The following is a 19,670-nucleotide window of genomic DNA, read 5'->3' as shown; positions in this document are numbered from 1 at the left end:
GTAAATATTATTTTAACACTGATGAACCTCCATAGAAAATAAATCATTTCAATGAACACGGTATAAAACTTTATTTTTCCTTTTGTTACATTTGTCGACTGATGTAAAAGTGATGATAAAATATTGTACAGGCATCGTAACCCTCCTGTTAACGACTCTGCACACAATAATAATAGATGATAATACTCACAAAATAAAGTATCTGAATGTACGCTAAACATGAACAAAGACAATGGATATTAAATATGAAAAGACAGGAAATACTACTCATTAAAAAATAAATAAATACTGAAGTTATCTCAATTCAACACTAAAGGATTGTCCATATATCTCACACATACATCACAAATAAATAATCATCTTTTGTACACAAATATTTACAAGTTAAAATGTTTTGGTCACGGCGGAGCTGAAGTGGGCGGAGTCAAACCAACCTACGCATCACTCAGACCATCATGTCGGGTCAAGGTCGCTCTACACGTCCGTCCGACTCCACGTGAGTTCGGGACGAGTCTTCCCGGTTCTGACAGTCCGAGGTCGTCGTGACGACGGAGTCGCTGAAGATGGTGTTGGAGAAGACGGAGGTGAACGTGAAGGAGGAGCCCGCGAGCGACTCTTGCACGGGGGCCTTGGGGGTCTCGGAGGAGACCACGACGGCGGGGTCTCGCGGTGGTTTGACGGGCGGGGTGGGTTCTGACGGCGGTGGGTCCGCGGTGGCGTCGGGCTCCGCCTTGACCCGGCCGTCGCTGCTGACGCTGGAGCGCCGCGACGACCCGTCGGCGGTGGAGATCACGCTGGAGGCGCGAGGGAGAGGTCTCATGGACCTGACCCCCCTCAGTCGACCCTCCTTGTCCAGCGGGGTGGAGAAGCAGTTGAGACACCCCGACATGGACGAGGACTTCCCCTGAACGTACAGCACCGTGATGGGAGAGACGACTGTCGCGGGAGGGGCTTCATCTTTGCTCGGGTTTTCTCCCATCATGCCTCCTGACTCTGAAGTCTGGCCCACCAGTTTTGCCCTGGACCCCCTCCTGATGCTGCGTGTGCCCCTGGTGAGCCACAAGTCCTGGTTTCTCGGCGTGTGCTCCTGACTTCTGCTGACGGGTAAGGTGGAGGCTTTTTCTGGGGTGGAGCTGCTGCGGGGTTGCTGGTTGGAAGACGAGGGCAGCTGCTGGACGGGGCTGCTGTTGTTGGACCAGGGCTCGCTGTCCAGGCTCAGGCTGAACTCGCCGCTGCTCTCACTCTGGGCTCGACTCTGCAGGCCTGAGAGACATGTCGGGGATTTAAACTCAAGATCTTTATTTCCTGATGAAGCCACTTTAGTTTGGTCTGATACTGGTGCTGAACTGGTACTAATGCTGCCGGTGCTAACAGGTGTCCAAAATCAATCTAATTAAAATGATTCTTACGTTTTGAATAATGTAAAATAACTTTAAACCAGTTTACGTAATATTACACTGACTTGTGTTTTGTCGTATTATTTTGAAGCAAAACTTTCCTTTAAAATAAACTGAACTGAACAGAAGATGCTCTCAGTATTATTTTGGGGCCTAATCATGTCAATTTTGAGATACAGAGTTAGACACTCTCTGTACTACCATAGGGCTGAATATTGTCAATTTAAACAGACTTTGAGCTTCTTTTTTTTAGTTGTACTTTGAACAAAATTCCAGTATTTGACAGATTTTTCATACTTTCAATCTTATTTTGAAGCTAAAGTTTTAACAGACTTAATGCTGTGCTGCCCGTGAGCAACATTATTTCGATTTTTAAGTTGTGTTTTGTCAAAACTATTTTGGGATAAATTTAGCAATTCTAAAGAATTCCGTATTCCAGTAATATTTGTAGCAAAATGTTGTCAATTTGAACGGACTGAGAGTAACCTACTGTCAGAATTAATTTGGAACAAAATTTTGATAATTTTATCAGACAATTATTTCAAGGTTTAATTATGTCAACTTTGAGAGACAGACACACTCTCTGTACTATTGTGGGGCTGAATATTGTTTATTTTGGGGTTCCTGTGTTGAGTATTATCTTGACCTTTAAAGTATATATTTTATTGACTATTGCTTTGATTGTTTAAGCGCTTTGTGACCCTGGTCTGGAAAAGCAATATATAAATACAAATTACTTACTTACTTACTTACTTAAATTGTGTTGGGTAAACACATTTAACAGACTGAGACACTCTCAGTATTATTTTGGGGCACAGTTTGGTCAATTGTTAGGAGAATCTGAGTTGTCTCCTGTCAGTATTATTTGAGGGCAAAATGTTGTCTGAATGAGCTGAAGCGTGAGGGTCATTGTCCGGAGAGTTCTTGGCGGAGTGAGAGTGATGTCGACACCTTATACCTATATTTCTAAATACATGTTGAACGTTTGAACAAGCGGCAACATGAGTCTGTGTTGCTAACAGAGAATAAAACAACAACAAAACTGTTCACAGTTTGGCTGCATGTGTTATCTGTAGCCAGCAGGGGGCAGCAGGTTACAGCATCCTGTTTCTACTGGGCGGCAGATTTAGATGAAACAAGGTCAGGATTTCGATTTGATGGATTTCCTCTAATTCCTGAGCTGGTAATACTCGTGTGTGCAGCTGAATCCTCTAAATGAATATCCACCAGGCTTTACCGTGATGCTGCGGCTCATCGCTGTCCTCGGGTCCAGATGGTGCCACGCCATCGTTGGAATCCTTGTCTGCAGGACAGAGCAGACCAAAGGTTCACAACGATGTTTTTTATATTCTTGCCGACACTGATGACGAAGCGCTTGAATGAAAAAAGACGCTGATGGGAGACTTTACCTGTGACCCAGACCTCAGCAACATCTGGAGCATCAGATGGTGAGGAGGTGGGATGAGGGCGGTGGATGGACATGACAGATGAGGTGAAGGATGAGGTCAATGTGTCTTTGGTGTCCTCCTCAGCATCAACCCCAGAACCTTCCAGCTGCTCGTCTGACCATCGCTCCTCCTCAGGCGGGCCGGAGGGGAACACCAGGCTGCTCAGGGCTGACATGTTGGATGATTGGAGGGAGGGGGGGGTCGGATTCATGGAGGTTTAAATGAATTCTTGTAATCACAGTCACCCAACATCTTGTTTTGTTAAGAAATTCAATGACAATGCACTTAAACGGTCCTTACACTAGAGGGCGCCAGAAAGGGGCGTTTCAATCCTACGTAGTGTTGCTTCAAATGTCCCTAAAGTTTCGTGTTCTTTAAAGGTTTCTCCATATCTTTCCAAAATTCAGTTAAATCAGCGAAATACACGTGTTGTGCTTTGGTTGGAGTAGAAAACAAACTTGAAAAATATAAAATAATTTGAAGAACTGCCGCCAAAGTCACAAATAATGGAGATTAGGACTACCTTGATGTAATGTGTCCATGTTTTATTTTGATATACCAGTTAATGTATTTATTTTATTTATGTTCAATGTTTTGATTTTTAAAAGACAAATACATCAAAAAACGCTTTTAAAAAGCAACGTAGCACAAAATAACTAAAACACTTTTACTCTGTGTAAAGTGTTGGAAAAGTAACCTAGTTACTTTAAGTAAATTGTTAAAAAAAACGAACTGAGATACTTGTAAATTGTCAAATACGTAACTAAGTACTAAGTAACTAAACACTAAATAACTAAACTAACAAGTAAATGGATTTGTTTAAAAGTCAACTAAGCTAATCTAAGTTTAAACAAATTGTTTAAAAAGTACTTAAGTTACTCTGTGTAAAGTGTTTAAAAAGTAACCTTGTTACTTTAAGTACATTGTTAAAAAAGTAACTAAGATACTCTAAGTAAATGTTCATATATGTAACTAAGTACGAAGTAACTAAGTTACTCTGAGAAGAGTTTTAAAAGTGTTTAAATTCAAGTGATGGACGTGATGTTTAACAGTTAACCATCTTTAACTGTAAAGCTATAGTTGTCCTGAACTAACGGTGCGAGGAAGGAGATTGAAGGTGAACTTGGACCGAGAGATTCACGAGCTCATGTTTGAGTCTAAACAACCGTGTTCGTGATGAAAGTGTCTTTCTAGAGCCGTTCTTACACATGGAGCGTTGGAAGACGGACTTGACTCTTCCTCTGCTCTTCTGCCTGCTCCTCATACGGGTGAACAGTTTCACGGTGCCTTCTCGACAGCAGTGACATTTGCAGAAGTGATGGATGGGTGGAGAGAGGAGGGGAGAGAGAGGAGGAGAAGACGGGGACATACGTTTAGACACAGGAAATTCACAAGAGGGACTTTCAGGAGAACATTTCAAGGAGGTTTGAACAGTGTTTTGGATCTGACTTATGACTCTAAAGGTAGTTGAGATGATCAGGAAAGTTCCATGAAGATGATGATGGTGTGTGGAAGCATCCATTGATGAAGAGGTGACTCACTGCTGCGGTGCTGGGGGGAGACCACCTCCCCCGCTGAGGTGGATCCATCAGAGCTCACCAGGGAGCCGCCGTACGGATGAGGATCGTCGGCTAGCGTGCTCTCCAGGCCGTGCTCACGGCTGCCGGACTTGATCAACTTCTTCAGCTTCAGGGTGATCCAGTTGCCTCGCCTGAGGTGAGGAGAGCGACACGAAGACAAGGAGAGAAACGCATGTTCCAGTCATTTTTATTTTGAGAATCCCGTAATAATGGGAGTTTCCCCTCAAACCTGCGACTGACCTGCGAGGAGGAGACGGCTCGTAGAACTTGTACTGGTCCATTATCTTCTCCTCCAGCTTCTCCTTTTGCCTCCTCAGATCGTTCAGCTTGTCACTGAGCAGACGAGTGAACACTTATTAACACACACGCACACACGCATAATCAAACACACAGGCAGACACACAAGCATGGATACAAACGCAGACATACACATACAGACAGACACACAATGGGGACACAGACTTACAAACAAACATACATACACAAAAACGCAAACACAAAGACTCACACTCATTCAGACAAGCACACACACAGAGGCATATAAACACACAGCCTTACAACACAGAGACGCATCAACTCACACACAGAGACGCACAATCATACAGACACATATGTACATAAGACATACACACAAAAACACAGAAACACACATAGTCACAAACACTCACACACAGAAACACTCACATAAACCTACATAGACACATACACAAAAACCCACAGACACACAAAAACTTAGACAGACACACGTACACTCAGTCAAAATCACACAACACGCACACGTAAACTTACACAGACTCACTCACTCTCACACACACACACACACACACACACACACACTTACATGTACTGGCGTTCCTCCACATGAAACAGGTCTTTGCTCTCCATGGTCTGCTCCAGCAGAGTTCGGTTCTGGAGCATCAGCGTCTCGATCTGAGCGAGAAGATGTCGATTCTCTTCCTCCAGGTTTCCCTTCAGCTGACTCAGCAACTGGAGCCACAAACATCAAACCTCCAACATCCGCTGGAGTGCGAGCAGCACCTGCTTCTCCTACCTCGCACTGATTGGTCAGTTTGGTGGACGCGATGTCCAGCTGCTGATATTCCTTCTTCAGTTTGTTGAAGTCGGCCTCCAGCCACGTGTGCTCCAGCTTGGCCTCGTTGACCTCGCTCTTGAGCTGCTTGTGGTCCGCCGTGAGGATCTCATTGTCGCTCAGGAGCTGGCGGTACGTCTGGTTCAGCCTGAGGAACACGAGTAGTGAGCGGACGCGCCGAGGCGTGGACTTCTCCCGGATCTCACCAGTCCTTCTCGTCACGCAGGCGACCGCATTCTGCAGCACTCGCTCTGTGCTGCTCCCTTTCCAGGGTCACCCTCATCTGCTCTTCCTTCAGAGTCTTCTCCTGGTCCTCCAGCTTGCTGCGCTGCAGCTGCAGACTTTTATACCTGCACACAAACATACCTGGATATCTTCAAATACGCTGATAAATACCTTCCTAATATATTTTCTTTTAAGGCCACCATAAAAATGAAAGAAGTACAGAGTGACATGAGCTTTCAGCCAATCACGCGACGTGCAGATGGTCACATGACCAGGTGGTGGTGGATTTAAAAGCAACAAATAGTTTCCGCTATTTGCAACTAATTAAAGGCAGTTTTACTGCTTGGTGAAAATTCAAAAGTTAGTGTAGCAAGGTAACTTTTTTTATGACTTATATATACATTTTTTAGGGAATTTTATTTTAAAAAATAAACAAATACATTTAAATAAGAAAGACTTAATATTACTTTTTAAATAAAATATGTGCTGTATTTGTGTTTAAGCTCGCTTGTTTTGTTTTGTTTTATTTTTATCAAACATTTAGTAACGTACTACCATTACTTACTTACTAACTTACTTACTAAAATACACCAATCTACATTCACATCATCATGTTGTTCCGCACCTGTCCTGCAGGGTGCGGTACTCCAGCTCCAGGGTGCGATGGGCTTTCTTCAGGCAGCCGTGTTTCCCGAGCACGGTCTCGTACTCCAGGGCCTGTCGTTCGTGAAGCGCCGCCAGACGCTCGTGGTCGCGCAGCAGCTGCTCGTGGACGCCGCGCTGCTCGTCGCGCTCGCGCACCGCGTTCTCGCGCTCCGCCTCCATCCCGGACTGCTGCTGCTGCAGCTGCGCGTTCTGCGCCATGAGGGAGGCGCTCTGCGAGTTCAGCGTCGACTTCTCCACCTGAACAGTGTAGTGGAGGTGAGCGCTTTAAACTCAATCATGCAAAAGACTAGTCAGTCCTGACAATTTTCCCAAATAACCTCTGTGTGTTTTTGGACTGTGGGAGGAAACCGGAGTGCCCTGATATATAATAGGAAGTTTAAAATAATCATAATAATCGACATTAATCAAAAATTCTACTGGGCCGCAAAGAAAGAAAAATAAATATTGATATAAATTCTCTTCTATTAATTATTTCTGTCTCAAAGGACACAAGCCTGTGACTTAAGACGCTCCTTTCAGTCAATTTTAGTCCAAAAATAAACCTGTAAACTTGTAAAAATTTGCAAAAAACAAACTGTAGATGATTTATTTTGACTGATTTGAAGTCGGTCTGTGAATATAATGCCGACATTAAACCGTGGTACAAAACGGTGGAGACACCTGCTTTTAAATAACCCCAAAAAGTGCAAGTAGGTTCTTAAAATCGATATAATAAAGGATAATAAGCGTCTGCAGTGTGTGCTAAGAAGCTTCTTAAGGCACCTGCAGGTTAGCGTTGTGTGTCTGCAGGCCTGTGTTGCTCTCCTGCAGCGAAGCCGCTTGTCTCTGAAGAGCCAGAATCTGTGCCTGCAGACCCTCGGACTGGTTCTCCAGCTGCCTCACGTGAGCCTGCACCGCCTGGCGTTCTGCCTCCAGCCTGGCGTTCTGAAGCAGACGATGCAGAAATAAAAACAACTTTTGTTTTTGTGAGAATGTCAAAGGTCACACTTACGTTCCTCTCCACTTCAATAAGATGGTCCTTGAGCTTCAGCAGTTCTTTGGTGGCCTCGTGGCTCTCACGTAGCATGTCGCTCATCGACTCTTTGGGAGTCCTGGTCGTCGTTCCTTCCTCCTCCTGCCGCTGCTGCATGGCCTCGTACCTCAGCCTCACCTGAACCATCGACACATTCATTGATCCACAATCATGGAGGCGGATCTCTTACGACAAGTTACCTTCTTGAGTTCTTGCTGAAGCCGCTGGTTTAGACCAGACGACTCCTGCAGACGCGCCTCCAGATCGGCCATCTTGTCCTCCTTGATCTGAACTGACTTCTTCAACGAAAGTTCCAGTTTAGACTCCAGCATCTTGAACCTGCTGCGTTGACAGAAAGTCCATTTTTTAAAAAAGGCTTCTTCCAATAACGCCTGTAGGACGTCACCTGTTATCACTGTGCTGCTCCTGGTTCACCTTCACCTCCAGCTCATGAGCAAGACTCTCCAGCTGGTTGTCTTTCTGTTGTGTCTTCAGCTTCTCACCGACTAACTCCTGATGGAAATGAACAAGAATGATAAATAATAAAGACAGTCAATGCTAATGCTAATCATGCATCTAGAAAACTGACCACAGCAGTTTATAACATGTTAAATCTAAGCAGGGAAGCAGGAAGTTAACAGCTGTGTTAACTACAGGTGAAGTGAAGCTTTTTTGTTTTTCAAATTAAATAATATAACTTAAAAACTTAAAAAACTAAATTTAATACACAAAAATAGTTGGTAAAAAATGTTAATGCTAATGATGTTTTATGTTCGCTGACCACAGTGGTTCAGAACATTTTCTATACAAATAAATAATTAATTATTACTAATTTCAGGTATATTTTTTATTTGTATTTTTATTTAACTACATCATAACAATTATATTGATAATAACATTTAACGTGATAACTTATTTAAAACTGTACAAAGATTGAATTCCCTGGCAGAAAAATCACTTTGGCTACAAACAGCAAGTGAACTAAATATAGATGTAATGAGTTTAGTCAAAAATACAATTTGGATTCAAGCAGCTGTATGTGTGACCAGCAGCGTTTTAAGGTGGGGTAGATGTTCTTTAAAACATTGTGAGTGACGTTGGCTCTCTCACAGTTGAACCAAATATTTGAAATAATATGGTTTTTAAATTTTTAAAGCGTCACCTTATTACTGACCTTGTTTTTTAATTCATATTATTCAGTTTTAAAGCGAAATTTCTTCCTCAACAAGACACACATCCAGGATTCTTAATTCAATTCAAGGTATAAAGTTCAGAAGCTTGTATTGTCAGGGTGAGGAATGGTTAATTCTGTGGGTGAATCCGCTCACCTCTCTCAGAGTGACCAGGGTTCGTTGGTCGATGGCGGCTTGCTTGCTCAGTTCTCTGTTGTCTTTCTCGAGCCCTTTGACCCGCTCAGCAGTTTCCCTTAATGACTCCACCTCCTTCACTAGAAGACGCATCTCTCTCTCCAGGCCCGACACGCAGACATTCCTGCTGTCCAAACTGGCCTCCTGGATCTCAGTCTACGAGGAAAAATATGTTTTATATAATATTTTTGTACTATTTTATATTATGTGTTATTTAAGTCTAAAAGAAGAAGACACGGATCAGATTGAAGGAGATACCTGCTGACGAAGCCGCCTGTTCTCTTTTTCCAGCAGCCTTTTGTCCTTCTCCAGACTTGTGTTCTCTTGATCCAGGTTCATCTTCTCCACTTCCAGCTGCTCAAGACGACGCGCTGACATCCGGAGCTCCTCTAGAGTGGAATGCAGAGTCTGGTTCTCAGCTTCAAGCTCCTGGATTTCAGCTTCTAGGTGCTGCACCTTCCGTTCTGATCAGACATGAATACAAGTCGAAGAGGGACAAAGAATATGAACTTCTTTATATAAGAGGAAGTGTATCTGAGCCATTAGAATATTGAATGGTCCAATTTAAGATTTTAAATGATTAAACTTTACCATTTGTTTTTGGAAAAGTTGAACGTGTTTTTTAAACAATTACATTTAAACTGTTTTACATTAAAATTTCAAAATTTTAATAACATAAATAATTATCCCAGTTATTAAAAAGCACATTTTCTTGATCAATATATTTTTTAAAATATGTAGCATTTTAAATTAAATATAAAAATGTTGGTATAACACTTTTGACACGCTTTCTGCTGGTGTCACTATTATATCAAGATTTTTAAGGATAGGAACAATAGGAAAAAATAAGGAATATATAGAAAATGTTTGGAATCTAAATGTCGATCTCTATGTGGAAAAAAAATAACTTCATTTTGAAAATCCAATTGTTCAAAATAACAAATGTAACCTTCCAATATTAAAATGATGGATTGTATGAGTCATGAAATACTTAAAGATAAAGCAGGAAGCCCACCGGTGTTGTCCAGGGAAGTCTGAAGATGTTGATTCACTGAATCAAGGTTTCGACACTTGGCTTCGAGTCTTTGCATTTGCTTGTTGGCGTAACAGTAGCGCAGATCTGTGGACATGCTGCTCGAATCATGTGGTGCCACACAAAGATGTCTTCTGTCCTGCATTTCTTCCAGGATCTCCACATCAGATAGGAGTCCTTGGAAATGATCGCAGCTGTTGCGGTTTTCCGTCGGTCCCTTCACCTGCTGATCGACGTGGACATCCCCGTTCTCCGAGCATGGCGTGGACCGCTCACGGGTCGCTGGCGTAGCACCTGTCCCGTTGCAAGAGTTTTGGCAGACGTTCCTTCCGTTGTCCTCACTCTTAGTCTGCACAAAACTGCCTACAGATGCAGCCCTGAGGTCCTCGATTGTCCTCAAGAGGCTTTGGTTTTCTTTTTCAAGCTTCAGCAGCCGACTCCGCGCACGCTCGGTCACTTCCTCACTCAGAGTCCGGTGACCTTGACAGAGGAGAAATCCAGGTTTTTTACACCTCATGAATGAAGAGAGGTCATGAGCTACTACTCACTGTTAGAGCTGTCGGTGGTTTTGGACAGCTGCTCCAACTCCCATCCGAGGTGCTGGGATTCTTCCATGCTCCTCTTCTGAGCCATGCACAGAGTCAGGTTCTCTTCCTGCAGCTCCTCTATACGCTTCCGGTCTGCTTCCCTGTCCTAGAATGCAGGTCCATCAGTGGGATCTCACTTATATCACTTACATCTACAACAAGCTACCTGTTCCAAGTCATGGATCTGGGCCTTAAGCAACAAACTCTGCTTCTCCAGATGATGAATCTTATCCGAGCGAGCTCTCCAGCCTTCCAGCTGATCCTCAAGCACCTCTTTGGTCTCCTGTATCACCTTGTTGTCCTCCTGGAGCTCCTACGTTTCCAAAAATCATGAAAGGATGAGAAGAAACTCTACATTGTGCAGCTTGCGCTGTATCTACCTCCACTTTGGCCTTGAAGAACTCCATCTTGTGCAGCTGCTCCCGGTAGCGTCCCACCTCACTCTCCAGCCTCTCTGCCTTGATGGCTCGTTCTCTCAAAGAGTCCAGTTCGTCCCGGTAGGTTCGTGCCGCTCGGGCGTCCATGAGTAGCTGGGAGTTCTAAAGTGAGTCCATAAAGTCAACGATTAGAAGAATTAAGGAGACTCTGCTATAACATCATCTCTCAACTGTTCATTTGCTATAACATGTACTCATCGTCATACCTGCATCTAAAATATGTTTGTTAATTCATCAAAGTACTTTAAAGCTACCTTTAATTTATATTTATGTATAAGCAAAGAGAGAAATGTATCTTTGTCTTTTGTGTCAAAAAGTGAACTTGTTAATTGCAGATATGAGAGTACTGACATATATTCTACTCAAGATAAAATACTCTGTGTTTAGTTGTGTCTTTTTTGGATGAAGAAAAGTGAGCATCAGTCACTAGATTAAAATAGATTAACATATAAAAGATACAGATAACTCATAAAATAAAATAATCCCTTAGTGAACATAAACATAAACTCAAGTATATTTAATTAAGTTTAATCACAATGACGTGAGTAACTTGTTACTTTCATGCAATTTGTAATGCGTCAGCTGTTTTTCTAATTATTTATACTGTGTTAACAATTAACAATCACACTTTTGCATGATCCTGAATTATTCTACACTGAAGATGAGCTGTTCTTCCAATAGTTGTGTTTATGTTTGATTAAAGGTAAAATAGGTCATTTCTAGTGGCTTCACCCGTCAGACTTGTTTTGCTTGTGATGTAGAGACCAACACATCTAAACTCCAGTGATAACTGTTTAAATAAGGCCACATGTGCTTTGCTCCAGAGATTAACTGCAAATATGTTCACAAAACCGTTTGGTGCGTGACTCAGCTTCATCTCTTAATATGTAATTAAGAAAGTAAGCAAAGGTTATTTGTAAAGCACTTTTCTAGACCAGGGTTATAGAGCGCTTTAACGATCAAAACTAGTACAGTTAAAATATATACTTTAAAAGATCAAGACAAACACAAGGGAAAAGCACAAATAAAAATGTCTCTTGAAGGAGTCAGTAGATCATCAAACACAGAGGGAGAGGAAGATCGTTCCAAAGCTTAGGAGCAACAGCCTGGAAGGATTTCTCTCCTCTGGTTCCGGAAGCGTGTTCAGGAACCATCAGTAGATTCTGATCCACAGACCTCAGAGCCCGAGCTGGGGTGTAAGGCTGGATCAGATCACTGATGTAAGGAGGAGCCTGACCATGAATAGCTCTGAAAGTAAGAACCAGCCAGTGTAGACCTTTAAGGATCGGAGAAATGTGAGTTCTTCTACTAGAGCGGGTCAGAATTCTCTCTGCAGAGTTTTGTATTAACTGCAGGCGAGACAGATCCTTCTTGTTTAGACACAAAAATAAACTGTTACAATAGTCCAGGCGAGAAGAAACAAACGCATGGATTACAAGCTCCAGATTGTGTTGTGACATCATTTTCCTAAATTTAGAGATTTTTGTCAGTTGAAGGAAACAGTTTCTGGTCAGTTTTCTGCAGTGTTGAACTAGAGACATGTCTTTGTCACATACAACACCCAGGTTTCTCAGGCTCAGTTTGACAGACTGACCTAAGTCACCCAAATACTGACTCAACCCTGGAACCTTATCACCAGGCGCAAAAAAAAAGATTTTCAGTTATCAAAAGGAGCATCTCTTATTTTCGTTTCACATCCAACCTCTTGCTGGATCTTCTTCATTTCCAGCTGCATGTTCTGGAGCTCATGTCTGCAGTCCAGCATCTGTTCGTTCTTCTCCTCGCTGAAACCAAACAAGTCAAGTTCAGAAACCACTCATTGAGTTTCGCTCAGGGTAAAAAAATGACCTCGCTGTTTTTGCTAAATATACTGAAACATAAAAGCACAACCTCTGAATTTGATTTTAGGCAGAGTTGGTACAACATGTTATTGAAGTGAGGAGCCAGAGGAATATAGAAACAGAAAGGACTTTAGTAAATGGCTTTAAAAGATATTGTGTTTGCTCAGGATGTGAATATAAACATCACTAGAAGGGAGGACAATATACCAGAGACAGAAGGATACGGCGGGTGAATGGTGACCGGCTCGTGGTTAGTGTGCCAGTGCATGAGTGTGTGTGCAGTTTTTTTTTCGGAAATGAAGAGCCTATGTGGGTCAATAGCTATGCACAGCCATGGAACTCGCCATTGATGTGGGCCAACCCCCCCCAGGGCATCTCTTATCCGGTGCGCTCTCTTTCATCCCCTCTACGTTGGAAGGTCCCCAGAGAACATGCTCAGCAACTTTAATACCAGAAAGAGTAATATCCACGCCAGGGAGGAACATTTTAAATAACACACGTTGGTATTAAAAGAAGAGATCTAGGGCCGCTGAAGTGTATTCAATCTATTTCCAAATCAGTGTTTGCTGCTTTTACTCTGCCCTGCTTTCAGACCATTTGGTCAAACTACTCTTTCCTCACTTGCCCTGGAACTTTTAGACCAAATCAAAAGGAATGTTCATCAAACTTACATACATGGTGATGATGATGTATATGACTGACCGTCCAGGAACAACTGTCTGATCTATTCTGTCTGGACTCACAGTTTTTCATTTGAAAAGAGACAACAATTTCACTCCTGCTGTGATTTCAACAGTCTCCCCAATGAGCAAATGATTAGATCCTAGATTTCCAAATTTTCAAATTTTGGTTTGTTTGTTTTTTTTGCTCTACATACACATAAAGACGCCACATTAGGAGCTTTCTCTGGGATTAAGCTATATCAATTTATAGCATCTCATATAATCACAGCACTCCCACTAAAACAAATAAATAAAATAAAAAAATGTAACAAAATGTAACTTACAGCCAGCTTAGCATTCGTTTAAAGACAAAATATACAGTATTTAAGTCATATAATACATTGATGCATAATCTATTTAGACTTTAAAATGATTCAGACAACTTCTCGGTTGAATTATTAATTAAATACAACGGAATCAATAATATAATATGATCATTTCAAAGGGCCAGAAAAATAAATATGTTGATGCCTATATATATAGTAGATATTTTTTTATTTAATTGAATGCATTCATTGAAGCAACACCATGTAGCCACATCTGAAATTGAACTTTCAAAATAAGTACAGGCAGCTAAATACTGGATACTTACAGTTCTTGTCTGAGTCTTCTAATTTTGCCCTTGAAGTCAGCTAGCTCCACTGCTAAATGCTGCTGCGTCCCCGACACACCGGAGGAGGAACCTGTGCTCTGTGAGTTCGGTGGGAATCCCAGCGAGGAGACGGCACTCTCTTTCTCCTGCGTGAGCTCCAATATTGTCTGAAAGGTGAAGGTTATTTGGAATTATTTATTACTTAAAACATATCCATGAGAGTATTAACCAGTAACCAGGTTAAATCTGATCAATCATCCTTTAACCATACTATATATATATATATACAGTATTTCATTGATTATAAATAGTAAGTAGGAAGTCAATCTTTTTTTCTGTGGATTAGAAAGTAATGGATTAAGGGCAACAAAACGAAATAAATAAAAGGGGAAAATAGTTATTCTCTGGGCTGCTTTCAATACAAAAACATCCTATTTGATCAGCTGGAAATCATTTGATTACAGCTGCACATTTTTTAGATTAAAGCTGAAAATCACAGTTTATAATGTGTAAAAAACATTTTATTGTAGTAAAAAAAACTGTACTTGTATGATGTATACAAAACAAATATATTGTATATTTTGAAGTGTACGATTTAAATAAATAAACATTTATTTGGCATTGATTAAGGTTTACTATATTTTTGAGTCAGGTTTGCTTCAATGATTAGTGTTGGTTAAGGAACTTTGACATGACACAATTCTTGTTGAAATTGTTTGTTTGTGTGGTTCTTTTAATTTTAATTTGCATCTTCTTAAAGGTTGTCTAATAAAAAATTGAAAACCATTAGTCAGTGTGTGTAAAGAACGGTTCTTGGATGATGATGAAATGTTGTGTCGTTTATATACAGTTCACAGTTAATAATAGGAGTAATTTTTAAAAAGACCTAAATACCTGCAGATGAGCTTCTCTTTGGTCCAGCAGGTGTTTAAGATGCACAGCCATGTTCCTCGCCAGAGTTCCAAGCTCATGTGAGTGTGAGTCACTGGAGTCCAACCACTGGAGATCCAACACATTCTCTTGACTGTGAGTCAACTGCAGTTCCAGTAGGAGGAAAAAAAAGTCAATCAATGTACTGCATATTACTGAAATATTGATACGGCGAGTATCAACAGTATACAACAGTATTGACATACATTGCAAAATATCGTATTGTTGCCCTTGTATTGTATCGACAGATTATTGTCAATACACCACCCTACTTGATCTAATCTACAAATCAATTAGTTTGTGTGAAACTTAAGTGGCACTTGGGGTCACTGAACATCACATCGAAAAGGCGATACCAAACAATAAAGCATGCAACCATTAAAAAAAAACAAAACCAAAAACATTATTAAATAATAATATAAAAATGACGTACCTCCTGGATGTGCACAGCTATGGCAGATTTTGTGTCAAAGTCTAGAGTCTGAATCCTCTCGATGTACCCCTCCTTCTTTTCACACTGTACAGGAACATTGTAGTCTTAGATCATCACCATCATCATCATCATCATCATCATCATCATCATCATCATTCTCCTCATCCTCATCATCACCATCACCATCATCATCATCATCTTCATCATTCTCCTCATCCTCATCATCACCATCACCATCATCATCATCATCATCATCATCATCATCATTCTCCTAATCCTCATCATCATCTTCATCATCACCATCATCATCATTCTCCTAATCCTCATCATCATCTTCATCATCACATCACCATCATCATCATCATCCTCATCCTCATCATCATCATCATCATCATCTTCATCTTCATCATCATCATCATCATCATCATCATTGATCATCTGTCAACTGAACATTACCTGAACAGCACAACCCAAAAGCAGCAGTAGCAACTTTTTCATTTCATCCAGGCTTTGTTCTGTGAGAGAAACATAATTAAAAAAAAAACGAGATGATTTGATGGATGTTTACTGGAATTGAAGCTAAAGGTCATGAACAAATAAGTTTAAAATAAATTAGTATGTGCATTATATTAAAAAATGCTTGTCCCTTTAGACTTAATAGTTAAGAATAAAATATCGATTTATTTCTATTAGGCATTAAGTCTCTTAAAGTTTCCTTTGTCTGTGTAACACACTATCATTGATCATGATGAAAAAAAGAGTTGAATCCATTGGTGATGTTTGGAGTAACATACCACAGTAAGGAGTCTTTGCAAGAAGTGACACATTTGGCACAGGAATCATGATCAGTTGTCTCAGATGATCCTGCACAAAACAATAAAACATCAAGATATGAAGGTTTGTTTTCTTAACCCTTCTGTTATCTCTGGGTCAAAGTAACCCGGGGCCCCAAAATGTGTTTGTGGTAACCATTATGATGTCTCTGGGTCAAGGTAAACAACACAAGGGATACCTCAAACACATTTGTTGTCCGGCTTCGGGTCAATAAGAAGATAAAAAACCAAGTGGTCTACGGGTCAATTATTCTTATTTAATTTAATTTAATGTTTTTTTTCAAAAAACTTTGTTCTTGGCTCCAAAAAAACAAACAAATAAAGTTTGTTTTTAAACATTTCCATGACTAATATTATACATTATTATTATTATTATTATACAAAAAAATACGTCCTTAACTTTTTTTATTAACATACTTAATACTAATATTACTAATAATAATACTTACACAACATTATTTAAGAAAACACTTTAAAAATGTGGCACAAAATATGTGTTAAGTAAGTTTCTGTGCGCAGATTAGACGAATGTGGCCTCGGTGGATATTTAGGGCATCAGTCGTAGAACTAGAAGATCAGCCGACATTCAAGTGATTTCATCTACGTGACAACCAGGAAGAGCGGGACTGTGTGAGAATATTATTAAGATTGAATATGAAACCAGGACTCACCAGATAATAGGTCTTGATCTGCTGCACAAGGAAGTTCAGGTTCTGCACTTTATGGCTCGGATCTCTGCCCATGTTGTTTGGTGACGGAGGGTTTCTTGACAAAACACACACAATCCATATTTAGAATAAAGTCAGTGATCTCAACATTATTCTTCATTATTAATTTATGTTATATTGTTCAAGCAGGGAAAGTTTTGGGGTTGTAGAACGCATGAGGAGATGAACGGGAACAGACAGTTGTGTTCGTGTAATCTGCATGAAGCAGTAAAATCAACATCTATTTATTAGTTGAACGGCCATGGAAATACAGTTCATATCACGCTTTAACACTTATTTATAAACGACACATCTACACCTCTTGTTGTCAGAGTGATGGACTGACATGTCTCTGTCGCTCCCATCCCTCCCATCTGTGTCAGGGTTCCACTAAATACCAGCAACAGAGACATAATCTCAAAGGGTCTCCCAATCCAAGAGATTATCCCGCCTTTGCCCCCTCTTCTCTCTCTCTCTCTCTCTCTCTCTCTCTGTATTACATTAAGAGCTGGTTATTGAACCTTAGGGGGAGATAAGTGGATATTGTAGACTCGGGGGTGGCTAGACAGAATCATCTTAAAGGACACGGTGTCATCATTGTGCATGTTTCGTGTGCAAATCTTCAGATTATTACATGTCTAGTTCCCCCTGGTTCAATAAACAATCTTGTCCAAGTGAACTATCCTTCCATCATTTTTCTTCTTGGACAACTTGAAACTGTCAGATGGCCTCTGGGATTTTGAAGGGCGAGGGGCAGGTCCTCAGAACATACGGCACTCAAAACTTAATCCCTTAAATAGCGTCTTGACGAAATCTGTCCCTCATGTCGCGACATGTTGATGCAACAAGGCAGTTGATTGGTACACAAAATCTTTAGTCATTTTATTTAGTCATTTTGTATTTGATTCTCAGTCAACCTATGGCATGTTTACAATATACACCTAAAATAAATATTTATGCCACATAGCATAAATAACAGCATGTTTAAAAACAATATAGGATGATTGACGTAACCAATCTTCAAACTATCATGGAGGTGAGAGAGATGAAACACTGTTGTTTGTAACAAATACACTGATAATTCCATGGTAATTATTCATTTCGTCATTTATAAATATGTATATCTCTTAAATATTGGTACATAAATAGTTCAGTACTTCTCCAAAGTAAACAACACATCTAGGCAGTCATAATTCATAACAATATTTATAGTATATATTTAATTTAAAACAAGCTTTAGCTTCAATAAAGTTTTGACTGAAACCGAAACAATACAGAAGTATATGTTTTAAATGACAGACTCACATTTGGTTCATAACGTCGTTCAGGTAAACTCCATCCATTAGCTCAGGAAAGTCCAGGTGTATTCTGCCATCAGGAGGAAGAAAGGTCTTCACCTGTTTGAAACAGAGAAGAAGTCAATTCATCAACTTTCTTGCTAGCGCTAACATTTTATAAATACCAATAGTCTAACCACATTATTGTAGCAGTATTTCTGTTTCCTAACATACTATTAATTTCATTAACTGTACCTGTGATTGTTTTTTTTTAAGTCTAACTATTAATTAAATATTGTCATAATTCTGGTAACTTCTGTATAGTTAGCTACATGCTAAATGCTAATTGAGCTATTTCCGTTCTGTCAAAACCTGCTGCAGTGACGTCACTGTATTCCGATTATCCAACAACAAAGATTTATAAAGTTCTTCAATATATAACAATATAGTTTGCTTTACATTTATCCTAAATAGATGATAACATCTCAATATTTAAAGTTATAGAAAAAAAACGATATAATTAAATTATTATTTGTGGACATAAACATAGGAACTGTGAAGAGTATTATGATAAAACAAGATAATAAATAAATAATAATATTTCACTGGGTTGGTTCGGAAGGATGTATCGATCACTTACCCAAGTGACAAGAGGACTCAGCATGAAATGATCCCGGCAGGAAATGAAAACTTCACTCTCCATGGCTATTTTTTTGTTTTGTTTTTTACCAATTATTTAAACAACCAATAATGGATTTAAAATCCAGAGTATTGCGGTTCGGATAAATCCTTCGTTGATTCAGCACAAGTGCACAACTCGGAGGTTTCCGTTCGATCCATTCCTCGTGCTGGTGTCAGTTATAGAGGACGAACAAATGGCGGAAAAAAAGGATGGAAATAGAGGACCAGAGAAATAAAAGATCCGTTTTAAAAACTGGAACTAGTTGACAGTTGGTCCCGCGACGAACATCCAACTTGTGTCTCTCTGCTTCAGCTCCTCCTCCTCCTCTTCTTTCCTCCTCCTCCTCTTCTCTCCTCCTCCTCCTCCTCCCCCTCTTTAACATCCCATCAGCTCACACAGATGCGTCTCCACGTTACAAAAATACCCCTTAAAAGTGAGGAATAATATTAAATCCACACCCGTTTAAATATAATTAACTTTAAGGGATAATATTAAATACACACGTTCAATCTGTTACCATGGCAACTAGCCCTCCCCACATCTCTGCATCCTTTTTATTCAGCTGGCTGTTCTGAACCTTGAAATAACTAACTAACTTGAAGTTTATCTGTCTGATGGAAAAATAACTCACATGTTATTACATAAATAATCAATCTTTTTGTGTTGAAGTGTTGAAACTAAGTTTTGGAACGCTACTGCCACCTGCTGTCTCATTGAGTTAATTGCTATCGATTACGGTTTAAAATTAAATAAAAACAAAACGAAAAAAAACTATCAAAATAAATGGAAATACAAAAATGTTACAGTGATG

At 40.2% G+C, this 19,670-nt stretch overlaps 1 protein-coding gene across 1 annotated transcript; it reads right to left on the bottom strand.

The window, feature by feature from the left end:
- Positions 1 to 418: 418 nt before the first annotated feature.
- Positions 419 to 19,040, bottom strand: LOC148089244 (girdin-like). Its single transcript, XM_087804785.1, has 29 exons — positions 18,818 to 19,040; positions 18,206 to 18,297; positions 16,865 to 16,958; positions 16,155 to 16,224; positions 15,817 to 15,875; positions 15,361 to 15,444; positions 14,892 to 15,032; positions 13,998 to 14,164; positions 12,545 to 12,626; positions 10,786 to 10,944; positions 10,572 to 10,718; positions 10,367 to 10,511; positions 9,801 to 10,298; positions 9,044 to 9,249; positions 8,747 to 8,941; positions 7,825 to 7,931; positions 7,619 to 7,757; positions 7,398 to 7,556; positions 7,169 to 7,330; positions 6,366 to 6,643; positions 5,722 to 5,865; positions 5,477 to 5,663; positions 5,267 to 5,412; positions 4,666 to 4,758; positions 4,387 to 4,556; positions 4,052 to 4,132; positions 2,807 to 3,013; positions 2,635 to 2,700; positions 419 to 1,263 (listed from the first exon to the last, which is right to left on the bottom strand). Exons 1-29 carry the CDS (start codon positions 18,878 to 18,880, stop codon positions 464 to 466), a joined length of 4,941 nt encoding a protein of 1,646 aa, XP_087660911.1. The 5' UTR covers positions 18,881 to 19,040; the 3' UTR covers positions 419 to 463.
- Between the last annotated feature and the right edge of the window lie 630 nt (positions 19,041 to 19,670).

Source organism: Callionymus lyra, chromosome 1 (assembly GCF_982586985.1).
Source record: "Callionymus lyra chromosome 1, fCalLyr1.hap1.1, whole genome shotgun sequence".
Classification (NCBI taxonomy): domain Eukaryota; kingdom Metazoa; phylum Chordata; class Actinopteri; order Syngnathiformes; family Callionymidae; genus Callionymus; species Callionymus lyra.
This window is presented reverse-complemented; position numbering and strand designations above follow the sequence as displayed.

Excerpts from the sequence above, each read along its gene's own strand:
- LOC148089244 (XM_087804785.1), bottom strand. The coding sequence starts at position 18,880 with ATGGAGAGTGAAGTTTTCATTTCCTGCCGGGATCATTTCATGCTGAGT. Across the intron at positions 18,298-18,817 it reads TGAGTCCTCTTGTCACTTGG|GTGAAGACCTTTCTTCCTCC; the intron begins GTAAGTGATCGA and ends TGTTTCAAACAG. Across the intron at positions 4,557-4,665 it reads GAGCCGTCTCCTCCTCGCAG|GCGAGGCAACTGGATCACCC; the intron begins GTCAGTCGCAGG and ends TCCTCACCTCAG.